The sequence below is a fragment of the Sebastes umbrosus genome, chromosome 24 (assembly GCF_015220745.1).
Source record: "Sebastes umbrosus isolate fSebUmb1 chromosome 24, fSebUmb1.pri, whole genome shotgun sequence".
NCBI classification, from domain to species: Eukaryota; Metazoa; Chordata; class Actinopteri; order Perciformes; family Sebastidae; genus Sebastes; species Sebastes umbrosus.
Genome location: NC_051292.1, coordinates 2,675,337 through 2,701,868, shown reverse-complemented (window position 1 = coordinate 2,701,868; position 26,532 = coordinate 2,675,337). Strand labels below are relative to the sequence as shown.

The 26,532-nt window shown below is 42.1% G+C and overlaps 3 protein-coding genes across 9 annotated transcripts in view; all 3 read left to right on the top strand.

Annotated features, from left to right (window-relative positions):
- The window catches only part of als2b (alsin Rho guanine nucleotide exchange factor ALS2 b), a 20,612-nt gene extending 5,943 nt beyond the window's left edge, over window positions 1-14,669 (top strand). For 2 of the 6 annotated variants that reach the window (XM_037761964.1, XM_037761969.1), the window contains exons 6-35: window positions 471-645; window positions 1,069-1,165; window positions 1,349-1,426; window positions 1,500-1,730; window positions 1,897-2,068; window positions 2,151-2,352; window positions 2,638-2,703; window positions 2,809-2,971; window positions 3,079-3,210; window positions 3,321-3,449; window positions 3,577-3,600; window positions 5,981-6,051; window positions 6,357-6,423; window positions 6,522-6,724; window positions 6,807-6,872; window positions 6,965-7,063; window positions 7,251-7,415; window positions 7,501-7,612; window positions 7,845-7,922; window positions 8,751-8,884; window positions 8,978-9,142; window positions 9,236-9,353; window positions 9,547-9,704; window positions 9,786-9,902; window positions 9,977-10,153; window positions 10,243-10,300; window positions 10,472-10,533; window positions 10,634-10,783; window positions 11,636-11,732; window positions 11,856-14,669. In XM_037761964.1, the coding sequence (XP_037617892.1) occupies window positions 471-645; window positions 1,069-1,165; window positions 1,349-1,426; window positions 1,500-1,730; window positions 1,897-2,068; window positions 2,151-2,352; window positions 2,638-2,703; window positions 2,809-2,971; window positions 3,079-3,210; window positions 3,321-3,449; window positions 3,577-3,600; window positions 5,981-6,051; window positions 6,357-6,423; window positions 6,522-6,724; window positions 6,807-6,872; window positions 6,965-7,063; window positions 7,251-7,415; window positions 7,501-7,612; window positions 7,845-7,922; window positions 8,751-8,884; window positions 8,978-9,142; window positions 9,236-9,353; window positions 9,547-9,704; window positions 9,786-9,902; window positions 9,977-10,153; window positions 10,243-10,300; window positions 10,472-10,533; window positions 10,634-10,783; window positions 11,636-11,732; window positions 11,856-11,894 (3,605 nt within the window). In that variant the 3' untranslated portion in view covers window positions 11,895-14,669. The remainder of the gene's footprint in view (window positions 1-470; window positions 646-1,068; window positions 1,166-1,348; window positions 1,427-1,499; window positions 1,731-1,896; window positions 2,069-2,150; window positions 2,353-2,637; window positions 2,704-2,808; window positions 2,972-3,078; window positions 3,211-3,320; window positions 3,450-3,576; window positions 3,601-5,980; window positions 6,052-6,356; window positions 6,424-6,521; window positions 6,725-6,806; window positions 6,873-6,964; window positions 7,064-7,250; window positions 7,416-7,500; window positions 7,613-7,844; window positions 7,923-8,750; window positions 8,885-8,977; window positions 9,143-9,235; window positions 9,354-9,546; window positions 9,705-9,785; window positions 9,903-9,976; window positions 10,154-10,242; window positions 10,301-10,471; window positions 10,534-10,633; window positions 10,784-11,635; window positions 11,733-11,855) is intronic. The other 4 variants (XM_037761968.1, XM_037761970.1, XM_037761966.1 and 1 more) reach the window with 3 other exon arrangements.
- On the top strand, window positions 11,959-26,532 carry mpp4b (membrane protein, palmitoylated 4b (MAGUK p55 subfamily member 4)). Of its 2 annotated transcripts, XM_037761991.1 has the most exons (25): window positions 11,959-12,084; window positions 15,490-15,549; window positions 15,925-16,263; window positions 17,234-17,356; window positions 17,439-17,560; window positions 17,857-17,934; window positions 18,052-18,135; window positions 18,250-18,381; window positions 21,086-21,167; window positions 21,995-22,080; window positions 22,836-22,910; window positions 22,980-23,176; window positions 23,446-23,504; window positions 23,599-23,616; window positions 23,698-23,739; window positions 23,833-23,853; window positions 23,976-23,990; window positions 24,103-24,144; window positions 24,258-24,431; window positions 24,536-24,616; window positions 24,779-24,872; window positions 24,996-25,104; window positions 25,195-25,329; window positions 25,712-25,925; window positions 26,016-26,532. In XM_037761991.1, exons 4-24 carry the CDS (start codon window positions 17,299-17,301, stop codon window positions 25,898-25,900), a joined length of 1,893 nt encoding a protein of 630 aa, XP_037617919.1. In that variant the 5' UTR covers window positions 11,959-12,084; window positions 15,490-15,549; window positions 15,925-16,263; window positions 17,234-17,298; the 3' UTR covers window positions 25,901-25,925; window positions 26,016-26,532. The 2 variants fall into 2 exon arrangements, with proteins under 2 accessions (XP_037617919.1, XP_037617918.1); XM_037761990.1 differs by having other exon boundaries at window positions 25,712-26,532.
- On the top strand, window positions 18,508-21,079 carry LOC119483651. The gene is made up of 2 exons (XM_037761996.1): window positions 18,508-19,837; window positions 19,918-21,079. Exons 1-2 carry the CDS (start codon window positions 19,372-19,374, stop codon window positions 20,754-20,756), a joined length of 1,305 nt encoding a protein of 434 aa, XP_037617924.1. The 5' UTR covers window positions 18,508-19,371; the 3' UTR covers window positions 20,757-21,079.

The following is a 26,532-nucleotide window of genomic DNA, read 5'->3' as shown; positions in this document are numbered from 1 at the left end:
TCTTTTTATAACTTATGTAATTACTAATGTAATGTTGTTTCACATCCATTCACCGAGCCTCACACTTTGAAAAGAGATTGAGAGAACCACCGATTTCGACCAGAAGTTATCAGTCCTGCCCACAATTTCCTGTAACTTTTAATCATCCATTGGTGTTTGTTCTATCTGCTGCCTGCAGGCTTCTCCTCATTGTTTGTCTGCTGTGTGGCAGCATGTGTTTACACGACCGTCACTGCTGTTTCTGTTTTGATAACACATATTGATTTCTTCTGCTGAACTTTGCACCTGAGATTCGATCAGGTTTAGGTATTTTCCATCGCTTTGTTTGGCTCAGGCTTGTCAACATTTTGCAAACACAGATGAAAACAATAAGGGTGATACCGAAATATCTCACCCTATCGATTAAATATCTTGCAGTGGAGGAATAAAAGAAAACCTATGCAGTTGTTTTTTTGTCCGTGCACCTTCAGTGTCCCCGCGGCTGCTGAGGAAAGCCGGCCGTCCGAGGATGCGTGCAGTAGCCCTCACCCCGCTGGGCGGAGCGGTGCCCGAGGCCCAGGAGGTGTTCCCCACCCTGCAGACGGAGCTGTGGAGTTGGGGCCACGGCGAGCAAGGACAGCTGGGACACGGAGACAGTCTGGCCAGGTTGGAGGAAGTCTCTCGGCACTATGAAATGTGTGAAAAAAAGATATGATAAAGAAGATATGATAAGAAACAAATGACTCACTGTATGAAGATCGAAATCTTAACAACAAAAATAAAAGTGGTCTTTGTATACCAGTTAAAATGATTATTGTGGTCAGTTATGAATCATGAATATTATCGTATTATTCTGTTTATGGAATGACCCTGTTTATAAGACAATAACGTCCAAAGTCCACAAATATAGTATGATAATATTGTCTTATATTCGCGCCAATTCGGTGATAATTATCCTAAATCTTCACTGACGTGTTTGCATCTTGCATAATTTTTTTTCCACAAGGCCAAACTAAATATAAAAGCAGTTAAATGTAGTGATATGTTGATATGTTGTTATTGACAGTAGTGTGATGTGTCTGTCTGCAGATTACAGCCGCTGTGCATCAAGAGTCTGAACAATAAGGAGGTGGTGCGGGTGGCGGCCGGCGCTCATCATTCCCTCGCTCTGACTGCTCAGTCTCAGGTGAGTCGGTGCCTTATTTTACATGTTACCTTAAAGGGATAGTTTCTCAGTGGGGTTATATGAGATATATATTTTCAGGTGCTTACTTTGCCATCAGACAGCTCTTTCTGACTGGGAACCGAAGCTGTTATATCCATCTATGCTATGTTCTATTCACATGTACATTTTATCCAAATCTTCCAGGTGTTTTCATGGGGAAGTAACAGCTCTGGTCAGCTTGGACACAAGGAGTCCCCCAGCACCGTCCCCCGCCTCGCAAAGGTGAGTAAACCACCTCCTCTACTCACAGATAGAGAAAGCCTTGAGGTTCACGCTCCTCTTCTTCTCCTCCCAGCTGTCGGAGGGGATCCGGGCCTGGGACATCAGCGCCGGAGAGAGACACACCCTCCTGCTGGCAGACGGAGACTGCTACCGGCCCATCATTTATTACAGCGGACAGCAGGTGAAAGACGAGGCGGAGGAGAGCCACGCCAAGGAGCTGGGTCAACAGGAAGACGGGGAGGATGAGGAGCAGCAGGCGGGGGGCTACACCCAGCAGCCTGTACTGCTGCCCTTCTGTATAGACGTAAGTAACGGGTTGTTTTTTTGCTCAACTACTCCTTTTGTTATTCTGTGTCGTTGCAGCAGCAGAGCAGGATCTATTATAGATTAAAAACTATATACAATGATCATATAAAGATCATTTAGAAACTGTATTCTCAAAGTTTGTTTTTCGTCACGTTGTCTTCCAGCTCGGTTATGTGAGCAACGTGTTTGCGGGCGGCCAGGGGTGCGCGTTGGTCTTGGACAGGAACGTGATGGGCTTCATCGCCAGCCTCCATGAGCTGGCGTCTGCCGAGAGGAAGTTCTACTGTAAGCTGTGTAACATCAAGACACAGATACTGCGCCCCCTGCTGGAGCTGGGTGAGTTTCACTTTTAAATCAGCATTTTTTATCACTTTAGTTTTTCTTTGGCTGATTCTGTTTGTGTGGCATCCTTCTCCAGAGTCTCTGAGCTCAGCCCTCGGTCAGGTGGCCGTCGGGCTCCTGCAAACTCTGGCTGGCCGATTCAGCCTCTTGTGTCACCTAACCGGGCAGCACGCCGCCAGCGTCACCGCCAACCTGCGCCGCGTCCGCGACGTCAAAAGCCTGCTCATCCTCGACCACGCCGGCATCTTCCTTGACTCTTATATAGAGTATGTGAACTTGTAGGTCTTAAAACAATTAGATTGAATTTAAAAAAGCTGATTTCTTCCACTTCACACTCTCTCTCTGTTTATATCATGTTTATTTTTGTTTATAGCTTATTTTGTATATTGTTTATTGGTAGAAATTCAATTCTTTTATTCTTATTTTATTCTAACGTTTTTATCTATTCTTTTGTTATTATACTGTTTGACTTGCACCAACAAATCCAAAGCAAATTCCTAGTGTATACCACTTATACCCGGCAATAAACACGATTCTGATTCTCATTCTGATTCTCATCAAAGGTACTGCAGCGCTGTGGGTAACTTCCAGGTGATGGGAGGTTTCCAGACGCTGACCAAACCCTCACTGTGAGCACAAAAACACACTATTTCATCCTAAAAGGTGCTGTGACGCTGAATATTACAGTGAAGAAGCAAATGATCAGCAATAACTAGTGATGATTTTCTTTGAAGAGATTTCTTCGGGAAGAGTCCCGAGCTGCTGAAGAGGCTGTCTGAGTGCAGCGAGGAGAACCCCACCATGGCCGACCTCCTGGTGGCGCTCTTCTACCTCCCGATTCGCCACCTTCACGAGTACGGCCGGCTGCTGCTCAAACTGGCCACCTGCTTCGAAGTGGTGGGTGATGTTTGGATATTTTATTCACTTTTATTGACCACTGATGGAAGAGAATCTGACTATTATTTAGCATATTTCACATTAAATGTGTGTGTGTGTGTTGTCAGAGCTCCAGTGACTACCAGAGGCTGCAGGACAGCTGCTCCAGGTTCGAAGCTTTGGCGCTCCAGCTGAAGAGAAGAAGGAAGGACGCCGACTACACATTTAATTTCTGGAAGAGCTTCCCCGGCAAAATGACGGTAAACTCGCTGAGTGTGTGTGTGTGTGTGTGTTTGTTTGTGTGTCCTGCACATGGGATTCCTCGAGGTGTCACATGATGTCACTGAATGGTGTCATTGTGTGTCGTCAGGACTCTCTGCGGAAGCCTCACCGCCGGCTCATCTGCGAGAGCAGCAACAAGGCTCTGACGCTGCAGAACGCCGGGAGGTTCTCCGTCAACTGGTTCATCGTTTTCAACGACGCGTTGGTCCACGCGCAGGTCAGCTCCACACACACACACACACACTTTACATCAAGCCTTTAACTATTTTGAAGCCATCCATGTTTCAGACACTATAACTTGGTGTGTTTCAAGCGTTTGTGTGTGCTTGCCTCCGTGCTGTCAGGGCGTGGCGCCTTGTAAGAATATTGTAAGTATGCAGCCAGAAGCAGATGTCAGCACAGCGACCTGTACTCTCCCCTGTCCCAATCCCCTCCTTTTCTTCTGTGTGTATGTGTGTGTGTGTGTGAAGGGCTTAGGGCTCTGTGTCATAGGATTCAGCCTTTAAACACAAGACAAACACGCCCCTATACAACAGGCAAAGTCATATCTGGGGTTTAAAGGGGCGCCAAAATATGAATGATATAACGGCTTCAATTCCCTGTCGGAAAGCGCTGTCTGACAGCAAGATAAAGCAGTGAAAATATTCTATATATAGCGTTAAGTGTCTAAAATCTGATTTGCTGCTGCCCCACATCAGTACATTCTTTTGCTCTCTTGCTGGTACTCCTGTTTCTCCAAACTCCATCTACTGTAGGTAATACACCGACTATGGAGAAGTACCTCACACAACCCTACTTCAAAACTATCCCTTTAAAAAAGAGCATAACTTTGGAATATATCCACTTGATTCTACAAACTTCCGAAGCCTCATAGTTGCTTCAGTTGAAGTTTATAATGTATTTATGCACAAAATGAATGTTTAAACTTGCTCTGAAACAGTGTAAGTAGACGACTACTTAAACATGTCCGGTGATACCCAGCCCTATCCCCACCATCGCCCTCTGCCTGCTCTCTACCTGAGGGAGACTGCATGGAAGGATGAACGGACTGGAACCAAGGCTCAATGGCTTTTAATGCAGTTTAGTTCTCATTCTTCATTTTGCCTCATTGCAACCAATCCAGCTAAAATCCAAAATTCAAAATAAACTTGTGGAAGCATTAGTCTCTTCCACCGTATTCTGTTTCTTGTTGAAGCCTTGGTTTTTTACTGTTGGCGTAGGATTTGACCAACAGTTTCTGGTTCACTTCTCCAAAGCAGTTTCCTTCCCTCTCTCCCTGTTTGTCTCCTTTTCCTCTCAGTTGTTCTCTTTCTATTTGCATTTCTGTCCATCCCCCCCCTATTTCCTCTAGTCTGCACCAGTCCCGTGGTTGTCCTGCACATTTTAGTCCCCCTACATAATGTCTGTAATTGTGCAAATGAATACAGAAATGTCCGTAGGGCTGTATGTATTTGAATTCCTGAAGCAGGTTGTAAAATGGAGGCTGAGAAAGACGTGGCTGGTGATTGTCCCGGTGTCTCGTGATGTGAATATGTGCGACTGTGTGACTGAGAAGCAGCCAGGGTGTTGCTGAAATCTGAGCATGCATGCTTTACTTTAAAAACATGTGAAACACATGTTGTCTTGCATGACTGAACCCCGGCATCCCTTAGGTTAACCTTAAACCAGATACATCATTTTTTTCGGTGTCTTCAACGTCTTCCTGAATGTGCAGTAATAACAATGTTTATAAGCCTAAAATAGGGTCATTATTTACAGTTTATTCTTATCCAACTGTATTATTATGGTTTTACTTTCACTGTGCAATCTTGAATATGTCTTGTAGCAATAAACTATTTCTTTACTTCCTTACTTCCTTCTTTATTTTCCATTTTACTTCCTGTCTTTCTTTACTCCCCTTTTACTTCCTTCTGTAATTCCTTTGACTTCTTTTCTTTCTTTTCTTCCCTTTTACTTCCCTTTTACTTCATGTCTTAATTTACTCCTCTTTCATTTCCTTCCATAATTCCTTTTGACTTCCTTTTTTTAATTGTTTTTTACTTCCTGTCTTTCTTTACTCCCTTTTACTTCCTTCTGTAATTCCTTTGACTTCTTTTCTTTCTTTTCTTCCCTTTTACTTCCCTTTTACTTCATGTCTTAATTTACTCCTTTTATTTCCTTCCATAATTCCTTTTGACTTCCTTTTTTAATTATGTTTTACTTCCTGTCTTTCTTTACTTCATATGTACTTCCCTTTTACTTCCCGTCTTTCTTTACTCCCTTTTGCTTCGTTTCTTCTTTTTTACTTCCCTTTTACTTCCTTCTTAGTAGCTTCCCAACTATACAAATGGGGTTGGACATTGGCTGTTTTGCAAACAATACACAAGCTAAACTGGAGCAGAGAGGAAAGAAACCTTCAGGTAGAAGAGGTTTATAATATGCAAGTCTCTCCAGAGATTATTAAAGACTTACTGTTAGTTTTTCTCTGCCAGCGTCCTGCTCGAGGAATTGTTGTAATTTAATCTTTCCAACTTCTTGTTTATAGAGAAGGCTGTTGGTTCACCTCCTGTTTGTGTGTAAGGTCCATACACACCTTATGGTTGTATTCATAGCATTAGACTTGTGTCACTGTCTCTCAATGTGGTCAGATATGTTGCTAAAAATGAATGTTTCTTTACCTTTCTAAACACTCACGTTTACCTTCTATCTTATGCCCTCTTTTCTCACATTTCCTCCTCCTTCTTTCCCTGTTCCTCTCCTCTCTTCCAGTTCTCCACCCATCATGTCTTCCCCTTGGCCACTCTTTGGGTGGAGCCGATCCCAGAGGAGAACACCGGCCTGTAAGTCTACTCTGCTTCATCACATGCTCACATGTTTCCTGTGGAATAATACTGAAATATAACTTCATAATACCCAGATCTTTAAAAAAAACAACTTTAAAAATGTGCATATTCTTAGTCTTTTACATATTTCTATAATTCTTATTTAATCTTTACATGTTTTTAATAGTGTCCAGTGTCACGTATGTAAATGGGAAGGACAAAAACTTTGAATCAATTTATAATTTTACTACTCCTAACATGTCTTATGTTATATTATTGTCACATCCTGAATATTGTATTTGTTATTATGTGTGTGTGAACAGACATGGATTAAAGGCGATCACACCAGAGGAGACGTTCACCCTGCTGGCCTCCTCTCCCATGGAGAAGGTAGATCTTTTAAAGCTACTGACCTTTTTAAAACTGCATTACCATTCGTTGCAACTAACTGGACCACTGTGTGATATCCTTCTTGTGTTCGTTCCTAGTCCAAGTGGCTTCGCTCCATCAACCAGGCGGTGGACCAGGCCCTAAGCGGGGCGGGGCAGGACGTGGCATCCATCAGCTCGGGGTCGGGGCAGAAGCTGGAGCCTCCCATCTCCAGGACGGCCTCTTACACTTTTTATAAGGACGGACGGCTGAAAGAGGCGACATACGAAGGACGCTGGCTCGCCGGGAAGCCCAACGGCAGGTTGGACACACATACTGCCTGTCTTTATTTGGATAGAATATTTAAAATATTGATATGTACTAATGATTGGGATGTTTTTCAGAGGTGTGTTAAAATGGCCTGATGGGAGAATATACACCGGGGCGTTCAGGAACGGACTGGAAGATGGGTGAGTGCGTGTATTCATGAGTGTACATGAGCTTCATTATGAGTCAGCTGTTTCTTATCAGCTTCTGTTTGCTTCTTGATGTGTTTTTGTAGCTTTGGTGAATTTGTGGCTCCCAATAAGACGCTCAACAAGAACGATAACTATCAAGGTCACTGGAAAGACGGCAAGATGCACGGCCTCGGCACATACAGGCGAGTGTGAATGAAAAAAGTCATTGTCTACGTTGTGGGACCGGACAAAGATGAGGACTATGAGCAGGGACATCAACAAACACATTTCACAGCAAATGCAGGAGAAAACTTTAGTGGAATAAAAGAACAGTCAGCAGCTTTGTGTTGTTTGTAAGAAGAGAATAAACGTCCTCCCGTCTGTCTGCAGGTACGCCAGCGGCGAGGTTTACGACGGATCCTTCCAGGACAGCATGCGACACGGTCACGGCATGCTGCGCAGCGGCAAGCTCAACACCTCCTCCCCCAGCGTCTTCATCGGCCAGTGGCTGCAGGACAAGAAGACCGGCTATGGAGTCTTCGATGATATCACAAAGTACGCTCACACGCTTTCAGATAAGCTCATCCCAAATCTTATTGTTTTATATCTGTCTATATAAGTGTGTCTGTTTTCTGTCCAGAGGGGAGAAGTACATGGGCATGTGGCAGGATCACATGCGGCAGGGCAACGGGGTCGTCGTCACTCAGTTTGGCCTCTATTACGAAGGAGCCTTCAAAGATAATAAGATGATGGTGAGCACTTCTCTCTTTGATTTTAGTCACATTTTGTGAGCATGTAGTTAGACGTTCAGTAGTACAAGGTACCGTTTTGTAAAGTGAAGTACAATCCTGCACACTTTCGACACTTGTGCTCACTGTCCCAGCTCCTAAACGCTGGAGTGCCATTTAGGATAAACAAGTCGAAGAGGAAATTAGGGAAATCAGGAGAAAAGGAGACTGAAGGAAGGTGTTTTGTGTCTTTTAGGGCACCGGGATCCTGCTGTCAGAGGACGACACCACGTACGAGGGGGAATTCTCTGACGACTGGACCCTCAATGGAAAGGTGACAAATGACCACAACGTCAATATACATCTTTAACTATTAGAATGTTTCTTTTATTGTATTCATGTTTTTATTCCCTCTTATATATATATTTTTGTATCTATTTTCTTGGTATTATTTTTGCATTTGTAGCATTTTTATTTATGGTGTGCATTAGTCTCAAATTGCTTTACTGTTTACATTTGTACTGTCATCTCTAAAGCCCTTTTAAATTAATCGATAAAAATGTATGGATACAGCAATATAAATAATAATGATAATAAACTTTATTTATACAGCACTTTTCAAGTACTTTACATTGTTGAACCAGCATTACAACTTTTCAGGACTGCAATGAGAATGAATTAAGAATAATACAAAAATAAAATGTAATAAAAATACCCAACAATAATACAAAATAAAATAAATAAATATAACATATAAAAATAAAATGTAATAAAATACCCAACAATAATCTAAAATAAAATAAATAATAATAAAAAACATAAAAATAAAATACCCTATAATAATATAAAATAAATAATCAGAAAAACATGAAAATAAAATACCACACAATAATATAAAATTGATTTTAAAGAAAATAATAAAACATAAAAATTAAAAAATAACATATCTAAAATAAAATGAAATAAAATTCCCAACAATAATATAAAATAATAAATAATAATAAAAAACAACATATACAAATAAAATGGAGTAAAATACCCATATCCCAAAAAAATTAAAACTTATAAAAATTATATAAAATAAAATTATAACCCAAAGGAAAAAATACTGAATTATTAGCAGTACAGTATAGTTTAATGTACGTCATGGCTCTCCCCTCAGGGCGTGCTCACCATGGCGAACGGTGACTACCTGGAGGGCTCCTTCAATGGCGAATGGGGCTCGGGCCTCAAAGTGACAGGGTCCTACTTCAAACCTCACCTGTTCGACACCGAAAAGGAAAAGACCCGCGCTGTGTAAGCTCACAGAGAGTCTGAAATGTACAGAAAACATTTAATTATAATTCATTCACCTATCTTTGTTATATATTGTTATGTGTAATGTTGCAGGAAGCTGGGGCGTCTGTGTGTGAGCGCGGAGGACAAGTGGCAGGCGGTGTTTGAGGAGTGCTGGAGCCAGCTTGGCTGCGAGGCTCCGGGTCAAGGCGAGAACTGGAAGGCCTGGGAGAACATCGCCGTGGCGCTCACCACCAGCCGACGACACATCCAGGACAGGTACTCACACACTCTTCACATTTATAGTGTGTGTAGTGTCACTGTGATCAAGTTACAGTTAACATTAAGGGGTGTTATTTTTGTGTATCCCAGTCCAGAGAACTTGTCTCGAAGTCACAGCAGAACCCTGGAGAGCCTGGAGGTCATCCCGCAGCACGTAGGACCGATCACCATGGAGCGATATCACACCATCCGCCTCTACCTCATCAAGGTAAAACCACTCCTCACTTCCAAGCACACATTTACTGACTTTAATTTAAATATAATCCCACAATCTGATTTGATGCTGCACACGGAGAGCAGAGTTTTCCACACAACAGTGCAAACCTCTTTGACAAATACACAGCGTAACTGTACCTGATTCTACTGAGGACGAAGACTTACTACTTCTCTACTTTCTCCAGGCGTGTGACACCCCGCTCCACCCTCTGGGCCGGCTGGTGGAAGCCCTGGTGGGGGTCTACAGGATGACCTACGTGGGCGTTGGAGCGAACCGTCGGCTGCTGCCTCAGGCCGTCAACGAGATCAAGTCTTACCTCAACCGCATCTTCCAGATCGTCAGGTAGTCCTCATACTGTACAGAATGGATGTAGATGAAGGGATAGATGCTGTTGTTCATCAGTAGTTTTGTTTGTGTGTGCAGGTTTCTTTTCGCAGACCTGCCAGAAGAGGGCGGTCTAATTCCAGAGCCGACCACAAACCCCCAGGAGAAGAAGGACCCAGGCTCAACCGATGTCCCGCTACAGTCACCCAAACCTGGGTAAAGACCGGGCTATGTCCCCTCCTTGAAGCTTTAGGCGGATCGCATTAAATTCCCCTTTTATGTCTCCTCAGCCGTGTGGCAAGCAGCTCGGCTCTGTTGCTCCCCGTCCTGCTCCCTCGCCTCTACCCGCCGCTCTTCACCCTCTACGCTCTGGACAAGGAGCGAGAGGACGATGTCTACTGGGAGTGTGTCCTCCGCCTCAACAAGCAGCCCGACCTGGCCCTGCTCGCCTTCCTGGGCGTTCAGCAGTACGTCACACACACACTCGACACTGCAACAGAGAGGCTTCATTTAACGATTTGCATGTAAATACTAAATAATTACTTCCTCTCCTCAGGAAGTTTTGGCCTGTTTCCGTTCCCATCTCCATGTCTGCACTGGGGGAGAAGCAGCAGGTATGGTTTAGTTTTACTTTTACCTTAAAGGGCGGGTCCATTATTTTTGGATTTTTTGAGGTTTTTATATCATCCTCTATCTTCCTTATATATTCAAATCCAAACGTTCACATTTTGACAGTCTGTCTACTATCAGTAGAAAGATGTAAACCGTGTTCTGGTCTCCTCCAGGTCCTCTCCAGCACCAAGGACGCCTGCTTCGCCTCTGCAGTGGAAACGCTACAACAGATCAGGTACGGCTCTACTCAACAACTTTGATTTCTGAAGTGGTTTTTCATCTTACATTACATCTTATACTACATTTCCTCACACCTTGTTTCCTGTTTGTTGCAGCACAACGTTCACGCCGTCAGACAAGCTGCAGGTGATCCAGCTCACCTTTGAGGAGATCACGCAGGAGGTCCAGTCGCTGCTGAAGCAGGACTTCCTGTGGTCGATGGACGACCTTTTCCCCGTCTTCCTCTACGTGGTGCTGCGTGCACGGTCAGCCCCGAACCAAACCCAGTCACACACTAATACACACATATTATGATGATGATGAGGCGACAGAGACAATATTCTTTTATTGTAGGTGTGACAAGGGCAGTATTACAAAACACACCAGGTTTAAAATGTGAGAAAACACACCTGCTGTAACCAAATAATAACTGATTGAACATTTCATTAAATGCTGTAATTAGAAGATAAACTGATTAGTTGATTGACAATTAAGAAAATTAATCTGCAACATTTTGATAATTTAAAAAACGTTTGTCTTTTTTTTAGTCAAATATTTGCTGGTTCCTGTTTCTCAAACTTGAGGTTTTAATGTTGTTTTTGCCATACATTAAAGTAAACTGAATATCTTTGGTTTTTGGACTGTTGATTGGGCAAAACGAGACATTTAAACACATCACCTTGGACTCAGGAAAATTAAAACGGGCGTTTTTCCAGGGCTGCAACTAACAATTATTTTCATTGTCGATTAATCTGTTGATTATTTTCTCGATTAATCAATTAGTTGTTTGGTCTATAAAATGTCAGAAGATGATAAAGCCCAAGATGACGTCCTCAAATGTCTTGTTTTGTCCTCAACTCAAAGATATTCAGTTTATTGTCATAGAGGAGTAAAGAAAGCAGAAAATATTCACATTTAAGAAGCTGCAATCAGAAGATTTAGACTTTTTTTTCTTAAGAAAATTACTCAAAGAGATAAATCAATTATCAAAATAGTTGGCGATTAATTTAATAGTTGACAACTAATATCAATTAATCGTTGCAGCTCTTCTGTGTTGTCCAAAAACAACAGGTTTAAAATCCCTAAATCGATTGAAACTTATAATTTTCTGTCTTCAGAATTAGGAACTTGGGGTCAGAGGTCAGCCTGATTGAAGACCTGATGGACCCCTGCGTGCAGCACGGAGAGCATGGCATCATGTTCACCACACTCAAGGTAACACACAGAATAATTCACTGTCCTGCCTCGCCTGAAGAGAGTGTAAGGAGCATAAACATTTATAAAACCATTAAACCCACTATGCACTGGTCTTTATTTGTGTGTGTTTTCCACCTGCAGGCTTGTTACTACCAGATCCAGCATGAGAAGATCACTTAAGACCAGCGTGGCGTTACTTCCTGCTGCCCCAGCCAATCACAGGCCCAGGAGGCTTCAGGATGACTGACACGAGCAGCGGCCAATGGGAAGCAGAGGATCATGTGAACAGGTTGCTGCTGTCATGCAGACGGGACCACACTCTTTCTCCTTATAGTGACCTCTACCAGCTTCTGATCCGCTGATCATGAAGGTACATGTGAATATTGTTAAACTGCCAGAGATGAGCCACTTCATACCGTCCAGTGTAAAACTGAAAGACCCACTTCCTGTGACCATGTCACCTGGGAGGAAATTCAAACTTCATACTAGTGTTTTTTTTAGTGCCAATGGGAATGGTTTGTTCTCTGGTGTTGGACCTCTTTTTCTTCAAATTTTTCAGCATGAAAGACAACTTTTCGGCAAGAGAACTTTCCCTTTTAGCCTTCAGTGTTTCGGGTCATTTCCTGCTTCTTGTTATCCACCCGACACCTACATGAAGAAACGGACATAACAAGGAAATAATCACTTGGAAACATGTCACTTTATTAAACTGACACACTTTTATTTTAGTGACACATAAGTGAGATTCATGCTTTATTTGAAGTGTTTTCAAACAGTATTTCACAGTTTTACAAGAGAAAAGACTTCAAGGATGAACACTCATTTGTTTGTTTAGCAAATGCACGTCCACAGTTAGGTTTGATACTGTATTATACGCATAAACTGACTAAATGATTCTAATATTCTCCTGTTCCACCAGCTGGCAGCAGAATACAGTTAAACCTAGCTAGTTTATCCATCTTTGTTTTCTACGAGACAGATCATCACCGAGACTTGAAGCTGAACATTTTAAAGATGCAGAGATGTATCTGTTGACTTGAAAGCACAATTGGACTCTTAAATTATCTGGACATTTAGTTTCCCAGCTTTAACAGAAGCTACGACAACGGTAAATCATAGCACCCTAATGAAAAACCAGGCAGGAACACTGAGCAAAAATGAGTGAAAAGAATGTTTTTCATAGATAATCTGAGAACCACTTCAGTGTTCCTGAGCCCAGTTTTCAGTGTGATGAATATTGACACAGATCTGCAAAAAATCTGGGGTTAAAATTTGGGTCTTAAACATTCAAAAACCAAATCCAAACGTTTGTTCTTCAGTCTCATTACACCTTCTTACTGTCCAGTAACAATAACGCTTCTCCAAAGTTTTCAGATAAACTGAAAATTAAAGTGTTCCTTTATATGATGCAAAAACGATCCTCCTTCTGGAGCTAAATAAACCATTTAAATGCAACATCAGAAAACTGAAAACAGGGCTGAAAAGTTTTGGAGATGCAATGTGTTTCTGTCCTAATGCACTCATCAGTATAAATCTTTTAACAGTGCGGACAGAGATCACCTTTGGGAGACACTCAAGCTGAAAATAATCTTATACGTTTGTGTTAATTGTGTTCATTGCAGGCAGGGAGAGAAGTCAGCACATTTATCATGAAGTTAACCATCTGAAGGTCTTATTACACCTGTTTTTCTGTAAAATAATGAACGCAAAAAGGTAGAAATTTGTTTAATTTAGTTTTTTTCCTGCTGCAGGCGGTGTTTCAGCTGAGAGCCGGCTTAATGCAAACATTGTCTTTATAGATGTGATGTTGAAAGCCGATTCTCCGCGCCATCTGTTAATGCTAACTGTTCTTTTTTAAAACAGCACTAACTGTCAGACATTGTTGCTTATTTGTGATTTGCGTCACACATGCCAGTTTATAAAAGGGCTTAAGAGAGGATTCAGAGGATGACCGAGCCTTTTTTTTCTGTTGTTTTTCTTTTTTTAAACATCATAGCTTTTGTTTTCTCAAATGGTTCAACAATAGAAGTAGATCAGAGGCTGTTTTCCCTGCAGGATTTTGAAAATCTAGCAACAAAAAACGGTTTGAATTTAAAGCTGCTCTATGGCTGTTCAACCAAAAACTGATATTCGGTTTTTATTTGGAAATCTAGTAGTAATAATGCAAACAATTGGCTTCAAACTATGGGCCTCTCTCGTCCTCGTGTGACTTTAAAAACGACCGTGATGGCGCTCTTCCACCGTGGTTATGAGCTCTTGTTACTCCTAAGACCGTATGTGCCTGACACTTAAAGAAGTGACGCAATATTGTCTCCGTAACTTAAGGAGTTCATTCCCGAAATAGACAAAAAAAACATTATTTTGTCAACCAGAGACTAAGTTTTTGTGCTGTTCTTTGAAATGATTGATATTTGACTGACAAAACAAGGCTTCCTGTTTGTGTAGATATGATTTGATGTCACTAAAGCTCCTCTACGGTTGCTGCTGCCTCTTAAAACCAAGGACAATGAAGTATTTTCAACACAACTGACTTGCAAACCAAACTACAGCTACAGAAGGGGATATTTATTGTAATGGTTGTACCTTCACTGACTCGCTTACATGAAGTGTTATTTTAAATCTGATTGTTTCTAAATATAAACTGAAGATAATGTTCATAAGCTCATGTTGGGGTCATGTCCTCAACACATGTTTACTATGAAAACGCCCCACACAGGTCATACTGTTGCATTGTGTGTAAAAATGACTGTTTTGTCAAAGGACTTTGGTGTTTACTAGTTGACATTTTTGTGTTTCAGCTGGCTGACTTGACTCCCACCTGTGTGTCTTTTACATGATGTCAGATGTGTTGTACCTTTAAAGAATAACAGAGGGCAATAAACTAATTTGATGGACGTTCATAACTAATCTGCTCCGACAGTTTTATGTGGTTTCATACAGAAATTAACTGTAATTCATTAACATTTTCTGGCTCCAGCTTCTCAAATGTGAGGATTTGTTGCTTCTCTCTGTTTTATATGATTGTAAACTGAATATCTTTGTGTTTTGGAAGTTGTATTCTCTGACATTTCATCGACTAAACTATCAAGTAAATAACTGAAAAGTTAAGTTATCATTTTCTGCGACGAAAAACTGATAAATTGATTGTTGAAGAATTACAAAAAGAGCCACGTCTTCACCCACAGCAGCTAAAACAGAGCAGACTTTAACGCTACAATAACCTGGAGGAAATGTCTACCGAATTTACATGTTTACCCACTTTAGAAGACTTTACATCTGTCGATTGTTAAATATGGAGCCCCAAAACTGACAAAATATTGTAGAAAATATAACTGAAAACATCAATAAATAAATAAATAAATGTAATCTTACATAAAATAAGAATAGAAAATATAACAATAATAATACATATTTTTTTTAAATACTAATAAAGTAACTAGGTGGTAATAATAAGGAAGGAATTAAAAATAAATAAAACTAGCAATATTATTGACTGATGTATTCCGTTATGTTTTTTGACGTACTACATTTGTGACTTCCAGGCCTCCATATTTAACATTTAAATTGGCTACACGTCTAAATCAGGTAAAGAAATGTCCTCCAGGTGAGAATTTATCAGAAAATATTCACTCTATGTGAAGTTACAACAGAAGTACAGCTATAAAATGACAGTTTTGGGCCTCCATATTTAGGAAAATGTATGAAATAGTGGAGGCATGTTGAGGGAAAGTGAGTGGATTTTCCTCTTTTTAATTGCAAATGTTTCTTGTTGCAGGTCATGAGGAGCTCCCGTGTTATTCTGACAAATCCTCTCAGCGTTTTGTGAGACTTGAGGGTGAATTAGCCAACAAAGATGTGTTTTTTATCAAGTGCAAAGACTTAATCTCAGTGTTTTGGGTACAATAAGGACTTTTCAGATGAAGGGAGGGGAGATTTTGTTGTATTTCCTTGGGAATAAATAAGATTACCAATCAGGAGATTACCCCCATTCCTGACAGATTTTGAGTTTTGAGTAAAAGATGATGTCTCTCCATTTACTCCAGCTGTTGAGGCAGATTAGCAGATATTTTAATTACTGATTTAAGGCTTTTCTCAACCTTTAAATTACACATCTCCCTAACTTACCCTTTCCAAGAACTGAAATAATGATATGCTGAAGAACCCTTTATCATCTTTCTCCTGACACCTAAACTCTCTCCTCCTCTGTCAGAGCCTCTCATCTCCACACTGCTCCTCCTGCGTGCTGCTGAAAGCTGAAAGAGTTAAGAAGATTTGGCAGCTCCGCGGCAGCCAGCCAGCCGGTGAGGGAGGAACCGGCTTCCGGTGGCCAGAGGCAGGCGGCTCACTTGCCCAGGATTAAGTGGGATCGGGAGAGATTACAGCTCTCTCTCTCTCTCTCTCTCTCGTTCCCTGCAGCTTGATGGAAGTGTAGCACTCCGGGGAATATTTTCCCATCGTATACACAGTTTCCTGCACAAGTATTGGTGCTGAAACCTGCAGCAGCTGGAGGATAAAAGCGTGTGGCATCCCGAAGGATTCAGACTTAAAGGTAAGATGCTGTTTTTTTTTTTGTAGAGGGAAGGGCATGGAGGAAGGCCACAGGGATCATCCTCTCCCTCTACTTTAACCTCTTAAGGAGCTCCTCCTGTTTTATTTCTTACAAGAAATCACTTTTTAAACAGCTGTTTTTGCTTGATTGCATCATGTGTCTTTGCAATATGGTTGATTTTAGTCATGATTAGGGATATAGAGGTGCCTGAATTTACTTTATTAACCTGCTTTTTTTCAACAGAAGAAGAGTTTATCTCCATGCCACAGTGCCCTCTTTAATGTCAATTTGACCTAATGTAAGTTTAAATAACATCCCAGCTGAATTATTTCCTATAAATAAAATAGATGCTGGTGTGTGCTTTCTCCTGCTGGTTCACCAGCCAGAGAGATTAGGGTCTGCACATCTCTGTGTTGACATCACCGTTGCTCTTACGAGCCGCTGTGAAGTGTGCCATTAACCCCTGACCCCCATTCACACTAACACTAACCACTGATGGAGTAGTGGCTGCACCTCCCTACCTGATCCCACTGCATGCTCACGGCTGGATTACCAGCCAGGCAAAGTGGGCAAGTGAGGCCACAGAAGGAGTATGTCAGTTGGTTTTGGTAAATATAAAATCCTCTATTATTAGCTAATCTTGCAGCCCTATCTTGTAGATTATTTTATATTATCCAAACTTGATGCACATTCATAAATAAAGTTTTGTTCAATTAAATTGCCACAAATGCAGAAAACACAGGAGTCCTGATTCTTCTGCACAAATAATGAAGATGCAATGCTGCAACTCACGATTATTTGTATTATCGATTAATATGTTGATTGTTTTCTCGATTAATTGATCGATGAGTGTTTCCCAAAGTCCAAGATGACGTCCTCAAATGTCTTGTTTTGTCCACAAACTCAAAGATATTCAGTTCATTCAACATTCAATGAACATGAATGTTTGTTGTTTGCTTCACTCTTCCAGGTTGTTCCCGTCCTCATCAGCAGTCAGCGGGTGGTTGGGGGTCAAAGGTCGGGGGTCCAGTGACCATGAGGCAGGCGGTGGAGGCTCAGGTGTTGAACCCCCACTGTGAACTAGGAGAACACGGTCAGTAGAGGACATTTCACTACGTTAATATACTACTTATAGCTTCCTTAATGACCCAGCGGTGTGTGTCTGTGTGCTGCAGGCCTGCGTCAGATCCTCACTGATGTGATCGAGGAGGTGAGGCAGTCAGTATCTCAGGACATCGACGGAGCGGAGATCCTCCACAGTCTGCTGAACGCCGCCTGGCTGCAGTCGCTGCTCAAGGTCGGAAAACACTCTGAAAACATGCTTTATTATTTAGTATTAACATCAGCTTTAGTACTCTGTTAGTTATTTTTGTAGGGCTGCCGCCTCTTAGTCGATCAGTCGAATAATTGGTCGTTTTGGCCTTAGTCGTCTTTAGTTGATTAGTCATTTTTAGTGGGGAATTTGTGTTTTGGTAATATATAAAAGCCTCACAGTCTTTGAGGATAGATTTATACTTTCAAACTTCTTAAATACTCACTGAAAAATACTGTAACTGTTTTTGTTATTAAGGTTTGAATCAACATTGTTTTCAGGTTTATGAGTGTCTTCAGAGGTACCTGAGAGACTCTCCAGCACCAGCTCTGGACTACGCTTCAGGACTTTCACTTCAGGTCACACTTCACATTGTGTTTTATTAACAATTTGCTGCTTGCATTCATTTTGTGGAAGTCTTGTTTTTTTTATATATATATATAAATGGGGGATATGTGGTTTGTTTTTGTGTTTAGTTGCTGATTGACATCAGATCGTTGCCGGGCTGCTCTGAAGAGGCCAAAGAGCTCTACCGCCTCCTGAGACAGCCGCACCTGCAGGTAAGACTGAAAAAAAAAAAAATGCATAGGAAATCTGGCAGAATTAACCTGAACTACCAGCGCAGCAGATTTCAATAAGAATAAAACCTGTTTGACCGTCTTGTTTTATTGTAGGCTCTCCTCTCAGCTCATGATACGGTGGCCCAGAAGGACTATGAGCCGGTGCTGCCGCCGATGCCAGACGAGCTGCCGGATGACGAGGAAGCCACCAGGATCGTCTGCCTGGTCAAGAACAAACAGCCTCTGGTGAGCTGCACAGCTTAAGTCTCCTCATTTACAGTAGTTAAAATAATGTAAAATATAAAAACACACTTTTCAGAAGAGCTTAGATGGTGTTACAATCACCGTACCTGAGGCCTGAGTCGACTCGCAAACACATTCAGACTGATTAAGGCATCTACCTGACCTGAAAACGAGGTCATTTTTAATCCCTCTGTGCAAAAACAGTTGTTGTGGGATCAGAGAAGCCCGTCAGGCAAACTTTTATGTGCATAAAAATGGCTTCAAACCACGAAGTCATGCTACAAAGAAAGGAAATAGTACAAAAACAGCTTCTTAAATACCCTTACTCTTGTATTGTGTTATACTGACAGGTGTTTCTATTATTTTGTCCATCACATTTATATCAATGAGGGTAGGCTAAATAACAGAAAGTGAAGGAAGAATTTATTGCATTTAGACTGCATTAGTTTCAGCTACGTGTACCTAATAAACTGGCATTTCTCAACCAGCCATGTCAACATGAATCTAAAACATGTCGTTTGTCTGTCGTTTGTGTGGGGTTATAATGGACATAATGGGTGGAGGCAGAAGTCTCAGGGGGGATATATCATGAGTAGGAAGATATATTTTATGATTTAGGTGAACTGAGACTTTAATCTGCCCATAATATCCAGAAAAAGTTGAATAATTTTGCTTTAATGACATGTTTTTAGCATATTGAGAACAAACTATTACATTTCAGTATGTAAACTGGACCACCATAGAATTGAAGCAGATGCTCGTGAATAATTTTTTTTAATATGTTGTGTGTTTTTTTGCCAAATATAAATCAAACAGCTGACGGCGTCCAGCAGAGACCAGATGTTTGAATGTTTTAATCTGTAATTTGAGTAATTGTGTGTTGGTGCTACAGCAGGAACCAGTGAGAATGAAGGATGTGAGTCTTCTGTATCTTGATCTCTGTCTTTTCTTCTGCAGCTGTTTTAAGAGAAAGTCTTGAGATGGTTGATTGAGATGATACGAGAACATCTTTTAAATCTATTTTTTCCCCCAGTGGAGGTGTTTGAACATGTCCCTCTGCCTTTGAGTGACTCTGTTGTCTCACAGCTGCGCGACCACCACCAGCGCGTCGGGCTGCTGCCGCCGCCCTGTGCGTCCTCCCCTCGAGCAAAAAGCCCAAGAGCGGCGATCCGCAGCCACTGGGACACCCTGAGGCGTCTGACCCAGCAGAGGCTCCACCGAGGCGCTGCGTTCGGGCTCCAGAGCCCTGCTGCTGCTGCTGGGAAGGATCCGTCGTGGTGTGGCGTTCGCAGAGGCAGCTACCCGCCGAGTGAGGCGATGTGTCCCGCAGCAGCTCGTCCGTACACGCCACCGCGCTATAAACCGAGCTGTCAGATGAGCCGGTGTAGAGTTTGTTGCTCTGACCTGCTCTGGGAGCAGAACCGCTCTGCGCCGTCGGTCTACGGCTCCGTTCTGATCGGTAAGAAAAGCTCCATCATGCGTCTCCCATCATTCATCATCATTTTTCATGGACTAATAATGTCTGTTTTCTCGTTGGAGACAACATCATCGAAGAGCTGGACAGTGAAGATGAAGCAGGAGAGTCCAGCAGCGCCCCGTCTCCAGTCCCCACAGCCCGGCGGTGGACTATGTCCCCCCCGTTTCGTCCCTACTACTCCAACACAGACGACTACCTCCAGTCCAGCCTGCCTCCCAGGCTTCAAAGAAGCCAAAGCCCTCGCATCCGCACGGCTCCCCCGAGCCCCATGCGCCCCCGCCGCATGGTGGACTTGCCCCCGGTGCGCCCCGTGGAGCTCGCCAAGCAGGAGAGTCTGGATGAGCTGAGGACGACGGTGCAGCTGGCCGCCTGCTCCATGGAGAACAGCACCAAGGACATCAAGCTCCTCGGGGAGAAGATGGCAGCCACGACTGAGCGCATGTCGGAGACGGTGCAGGACAACTCCCAGGCCTTGGCGCTCCTCACTCAGGTGGTGGACCGGCTGCAGACGCTCCTCGCCGCCACCAGGACGGAGATCAGCACCCTGAAACCTGCCGTGCAAGACGGCACACCCAAGAAAAGCCCGAAGCGTCCGTCCCTGACGCACCAATCCAGATGTTCCTTCCCCTCGCTCCCTTCGACCTCCTCCAGCTCCCTCAGCAGCTCCATGGATGCTCCCTCCACCTCTCATGGGACCAGTTGTCTGTCCACTTCCTGTCACGGGTCACCACGGACCACCCTGAGAACCAAGGACACCCTGAAAACAAAGAACACCCCTTCACCCCAGAAGAAGCACCTCCTGACCAACGGCCTGCTGGATGAGCCCAAGGAGACGCACACTGTCCACGCTGTGAAAGGAGGTCGCTCCAACCAGCGGAAGAAGAGGAGGAAGAAGACATGAGAGACGCAGAAGAGTGTCCAAAGAGTGGACTTCTTGGGTCCTTTCAAGTCGTCTCCGCAGAGTGGCTCACCTGCGAACGCGCACGTTGGTAGCTGACCTTTATTACGCACGTTTTGTTGCATTTCTCGTCGTTGTCACGTCGTGTTGTGGACCATTTCATCATCTCAGGATCTTCATCAGCGTTCCTTTGTGTCATGACCTTCCATGACCTTCCTCCAGTGTTTACATCCTGTCACCACTTTCATGTGTCTTCATTCGTGTGATTCGATTTGTCCTCTAGTCTCTCCACGTTACAGCAGCTTTATTTATTCTCATCTTTTCTGTTCCAGGGAGCGACGATCAAGAGAAGCGAGATCTCAGGGGAGATCTTTGTTGCTCGGGTGATTCATGGAGGGCTGGCTGATCGGAGTGGTGAGCCTTTATCTCTCTCTCTTTTCTCTTGTATATCGCAGTAGAAGTAGAAATGATTTTATTGTATTTATGATATGTTGGTGATATGACAAAGTAATAACTGAGAGAGTGCTACCCTTTTAAAAACTGAGAAAACTGGACTGAAATTTTGTTGCATTTCCTGTTAATTATGCACATTTTTAGTCTTGTTTATACTCTCTAACCTAATTTACAGTATATTATATTATACGTAAGGTAAATATAGAAAACAAAAAGACATAATATAAATAGGTAGCTGTGCATTTTTATGTAAATTTAGAAATAACCAGGTTTTGGAGACTTTCACACACTGAAAGAATCACTTTAGAGTAGGGCTGTCATAGTTAAGGTTGTAGTGGGCTCATTTTTAAAGCTACTATACTAAGATACTGGCATCATATGAAACTAGCAAATGTAAGGAATCAATCGGTACCAACCATGTCATACTAGCTCGTCGTGAAGGAGGTTAAATAACGCTCCAAACTGATGCTACATTTTAGGGAGGAAAAACTGTCATTGCCATTTTCAAAGAGGTCCTTTGACCTCTGACCTCCAGATATGTGAATGTAAATAGGGTACCCACGAGTCTCCCCTTTACAGACATGCCCACTTTATGATAATCACATGCAGTTTGGAGGCAGTTTGACAAATCTCCCTTTAAGGTACATTTTGAACAGATAAAAAATGTGCTTTTAATCACGATTAACTATTTTAATCGATTGACAGCCCTAATTTAAAGTTAACTATGTTAGAGGAAATGTAAAGTTGATGCCCTATTTGTAATGTTTTCTTTGTATTCCTGTGTGTAGGTCTGCTCCACGCAGGGGACAGGATCATAGAGGTGAACGGATTTCCTGTGGACGGGATGGAGCCTGAGCAAGTCATCCAAGTTGTGGTACGTAATTTTTAACTGTAAAATGAGACCGCATGTTTTATTATATTCATATTTTGTGTAGTATATCCTTTTCCCTCCTCCATGTATACGGTCTTGAAAGCCAAATTGTCTTTTTCCAAACTTCTGAATCAGCGCTCACATCCCTGATTTGTTCAGTGAGTCAAATAGTATTAATGAAGTAAAACAAAAGGGCAATTTATTCAACTTTAAGTTCGGCGACAAGCTAAGCAACCCTCTACCACAACAATCTTCAATAACTTTATTTAATAAAAAATCAACAGTGGCATTATGTAAACAAAGTGGCATTTAAAGGGTTAAAAAAAGAAAATTAATGAATATTTGGTCGTTATGATCAGGACTGATGTTAGTTAAAATATTTAACTCAGTGAAAGTAGAAAATAATATTAATATATAGTATTTTTATAGCAGTTTTAGGAAGAGGATAATTTGTGTCCTCTAAAGTAACAAGTGGGAGTTTTTTTTAATCTGATATAAATTATAATAATATTTAATGATTAATAAATGTTGTTGCTAATCATTATCCCAGACTGTGAAAAACAAAAAAGAAGATATTTAACTCAGTGAAAGTAGAAAATAATATTAATATATAATTTGATGGCAGTTTTTCTTTTTTAAAGCGATGCACAAGAGTTAAAGTCAAACCAGGTTCATGTTTTACAGTGAATAAAACTGATGAGTCTACGAGTCATTAATGTCTGCTAATGAGTCCATGTTGTTTCTTTCCAACCAATCAGCAAGCGAGATCACAAGGCACCATCATGTTCAAGGTGGTTCCCATCACAGAGAGGCCGGTCCACAACCAGACGATGGTAAATCATCATCTATTCACACATTCAAATCATATAATCATCATATTAAACCAACCTGTCTTCTGTCAGCTGTACGTGCGGGCCATGACCGACTACAGCCCCCAGCAGGACCCCGCCATCCCCTGCGCCGACGCCGGTATGAGCTTCAGGAAAGGCGACGTCCTGGAGATCGTGGACCAGACGGACGCTCTCTGGTGGCAGGCCAAGAAACTGCCCTGCAACACGGCCTGCGCCGGCCTCATCCCCTCCACCAGCCTGCTCAAACGGTCAGCACACAACATGCTTTTCGTATTTACTGGGATGTTTTTTATGCTTCACAAATTCCCACTGCTGCCCAGTCGTTATGTTTTAATTAATAACTTTTCATTGAGCTTTTATAGGTTTATCTCTGCTGACGTCTAAGAAACATAAAGGGTGACTGCTGCAGGAAATATTTATCAGCTATAAGAATTAATTCATGTCTTATGTGAATCATGTTTTTAATAACAATAATATGTATAAAGTTGTATTTAGTGTGTTGTTTGTGTTGTAACAGGAAGCAGAGGGAGTTCTGGTGGTCTCAGCCTTATCAGCCACATGCCTGCACACAGACCTGTAAGTTCACCTTTAATGTATCTTAAAAGAATCGACAGTCTCCGTGTTAACCTGGCTTCACATGTCACTGTGTTTCACCCCACGCTTACTGAAGTGAGCACTGTAGAGGAAGGTGAGGACATCACACTTCATGTAGTTTATAAATGATTTATACGTCGTATCACAGATATAACACTCAGTTTTCCACCCACAGAGGAAGACATTTTTGCCATCGATGACAGATGTGTGGAAGCAGGTAAAGTTCATCTCTTATATGCAGACTTGCTGCACGTCTTTGCTGCTCTGTGATTAATAATTTCCTCCCGTGTGTTTGTTTCATTTCTGTCAGATGAGGAGGCTTTTGAATCTGGTAGGTAAGTCTATCTTTTTTGGACTCTGAATTTGGTGTCACTCCGTCTCCCGTCCTCAATCTCAAACATTTCTTATTGTTTCTTCTCCAAACTCTCCGGCTGTCTGACGGGGAAACATCAGAGGAGCTCAGATCAGGTCAGTTGATGCTTCAGATGGTTCAGAGGCCGCTGCAGTCATCACTGTAATTCACAATATATTTCCAATATCTGTATTGATTTCTGTGTTTGTGTTTATTCTCTTCCACCAGAGGAGGATGACTTCTGTACCAACGTTGACGGGATCTACTTAGGTAACAACGTGACTCCTACCTGCACAATTACAACTCATTTATATCAGTTATGTTCTATATTTCACAGTTTGAATGGATCATTTCTTAAAGATGAACTTTGATTTTCCTCTCAGTGGGCTTCAGGCGCAGCATGCGTCTGTGTCGGCGGCGGTGTCACAGCACCACCCAGCCGTCCTGCCTCGCCCGCTGCCCCAGCAGCTGCTCCAGCTCCATCAACAGCCCCTACGAGGAGGTGGTGCGCTACCAGCGCCGCCCGCAGGATGCACAACGCCTCATCGCCCTCTTAGGTCCAACAAGTCAACCGCTCTTTGTATTTCTTACCAAACATGTATACAAATACAAATTTCAAACTTCAAATTCAATGTGATTAAATGTATGATTATGTCCTCAGGTCCGTCCGGCGTGGGTGTGAATGAACTTCGGAGGCGCTTAATTGAAATGAACCCCAACATCTTCCAGGGAGCCGTACCTCGTACGTACAAATCATTATCATCCACCCGATTTACAATCAACTAAATTACCCAAATCTTTATTACAGCACATAAAAGACTTGAGCTTCTTAGCTGTTGAATTATTGTATCAGAGAGAAACGATATCATATTTCTTTATAAAAGTTTCCTTTCTCCTTCATCAGACACCAGCAGAGCACCCAAAGGATACGAGGAGTCTGGCAGAGAATATCACTTCACCAGCAGAGAAATCTTCGAAAACATGATGTATAACAACAGGTACGACTGTCTGAATAATAAATGAGACGCCTCACAAGTCAACTGAATCCAGAAATGAATCTTTAAGCATCAAGTTCTAGTAATTCCTGTGTGTTTGATTAAGAAACTGACGATGTCCTGCAGGTTTCTGGAGTACGGGGAGTACAAAGGGAATTTTTACGGCACCAGCAACGAGTCTGTGAAGGAAGTTTTAAACAGCGGAAAGATCTGCGTCATGGACATCGATCCAAACGTAAGAAAAATACCTCTAATTAGTATTTTTGTTTGTGATTCCAATCTACACAGAAAAGCTTTAATGTGAATGTTTCATCTCTTCATTTAGGCCATTCAGGCGGTGAGGACCCACGAGCTGAGGGCCTACATCATCTACGTGAAGCCTCCTCCACTGGAGCGCCTCAAGGAGACCAGAGAGGACTCGTACATCACCACCGACTACTACGTCAACCGACCCTTCAAGGTAAACTCCCCCAGGGACAGATTGTAGTATTTCCATCTGTTATAAGCCGGCATTTCTTACCTCAGGAAGACCTTCCAATAATTATCCTTTATTTATTATTCATCCTTTATTTACATTCCACACTGACACAGACGTTTTCAGTGTCTGAACACTTTACTTCTTGATTTGAGGTGTTTAAATGTTGTAAAGGCAGGAGTTATTTGCATGTTATGATGGCAAAACATTAAAATCAATGTTAGTGGAGACACTCAAACAGATAATAGATGTTTGGTTGAGATTTTAAATCAATATAAAACAGATCAGGTAAAAGGAAAAAGGAATGGGATAAAGAAATAATAACACAACACAAGTCTTGAATCAGTTCTTTTGTTTCCTCCGACAGGATGAAGACTTCCAGGAGATGGAAGAATCCGCCCGGAAGATCGAGTCTCACTTCTGTCAGTTCTTCGACCACGTGATCGTCAACGATGAGCTGCAGGACTCCTGCGTCCAGTTGCTGACGGCTATGAGGAAGGCGCAGGACGAGCCGCAGTGGGTCCCCGCCAGCTGGATACGACCCACCACCACATAAGAGAGGACGGAGGCGGAGACCAAAGGTCACCCCTGTTATCATGGCAGCAATTATTTATATTTTACAGATTCCTCACTGTAATATCTTAACATGTAAATCAATTTTCATGTTTTAGGAGAGCAGTGCATGAAAGAAATCTACATATTTTGACCCTGTGTGTTTGACCTGGTAAAGATAAAGATGCAGCTAAAGCCCAAAGAAATCCCTGGAATTGTTAACTACTAGTTCAAACAGCTTAAAACAACTTAAGTGCACCTTCTTCTGTGCTTTTTTGGAGCAACACAGACGACCACTTTCTTGCCCTGCTCCCCTCTCTTTTTACACAGACCTGCAATAAAGACTGTGACATTTTTCAAATTGATGTTTACATGCTAGAAAGCAAAGTGGTTTTCTTATTATATGTTTTATTTTTCATTCTGAATTTCTTTTGTGGTTTGATATAACCTAAATTGTGTCATTGCATGCCAAAAAAAAGGTTTACTAAACATTAACAAAAAAGCTGTGTTGGGGCGCACAAATTACACGTTGTGTCCAAAATAATGTGATAATGTGCAAAAGTGCAAGAAAAGCAATTATATTTTAATATTTATACCTGTTTGTGACATTAATAAACCACTTCTGATAGTAATGTA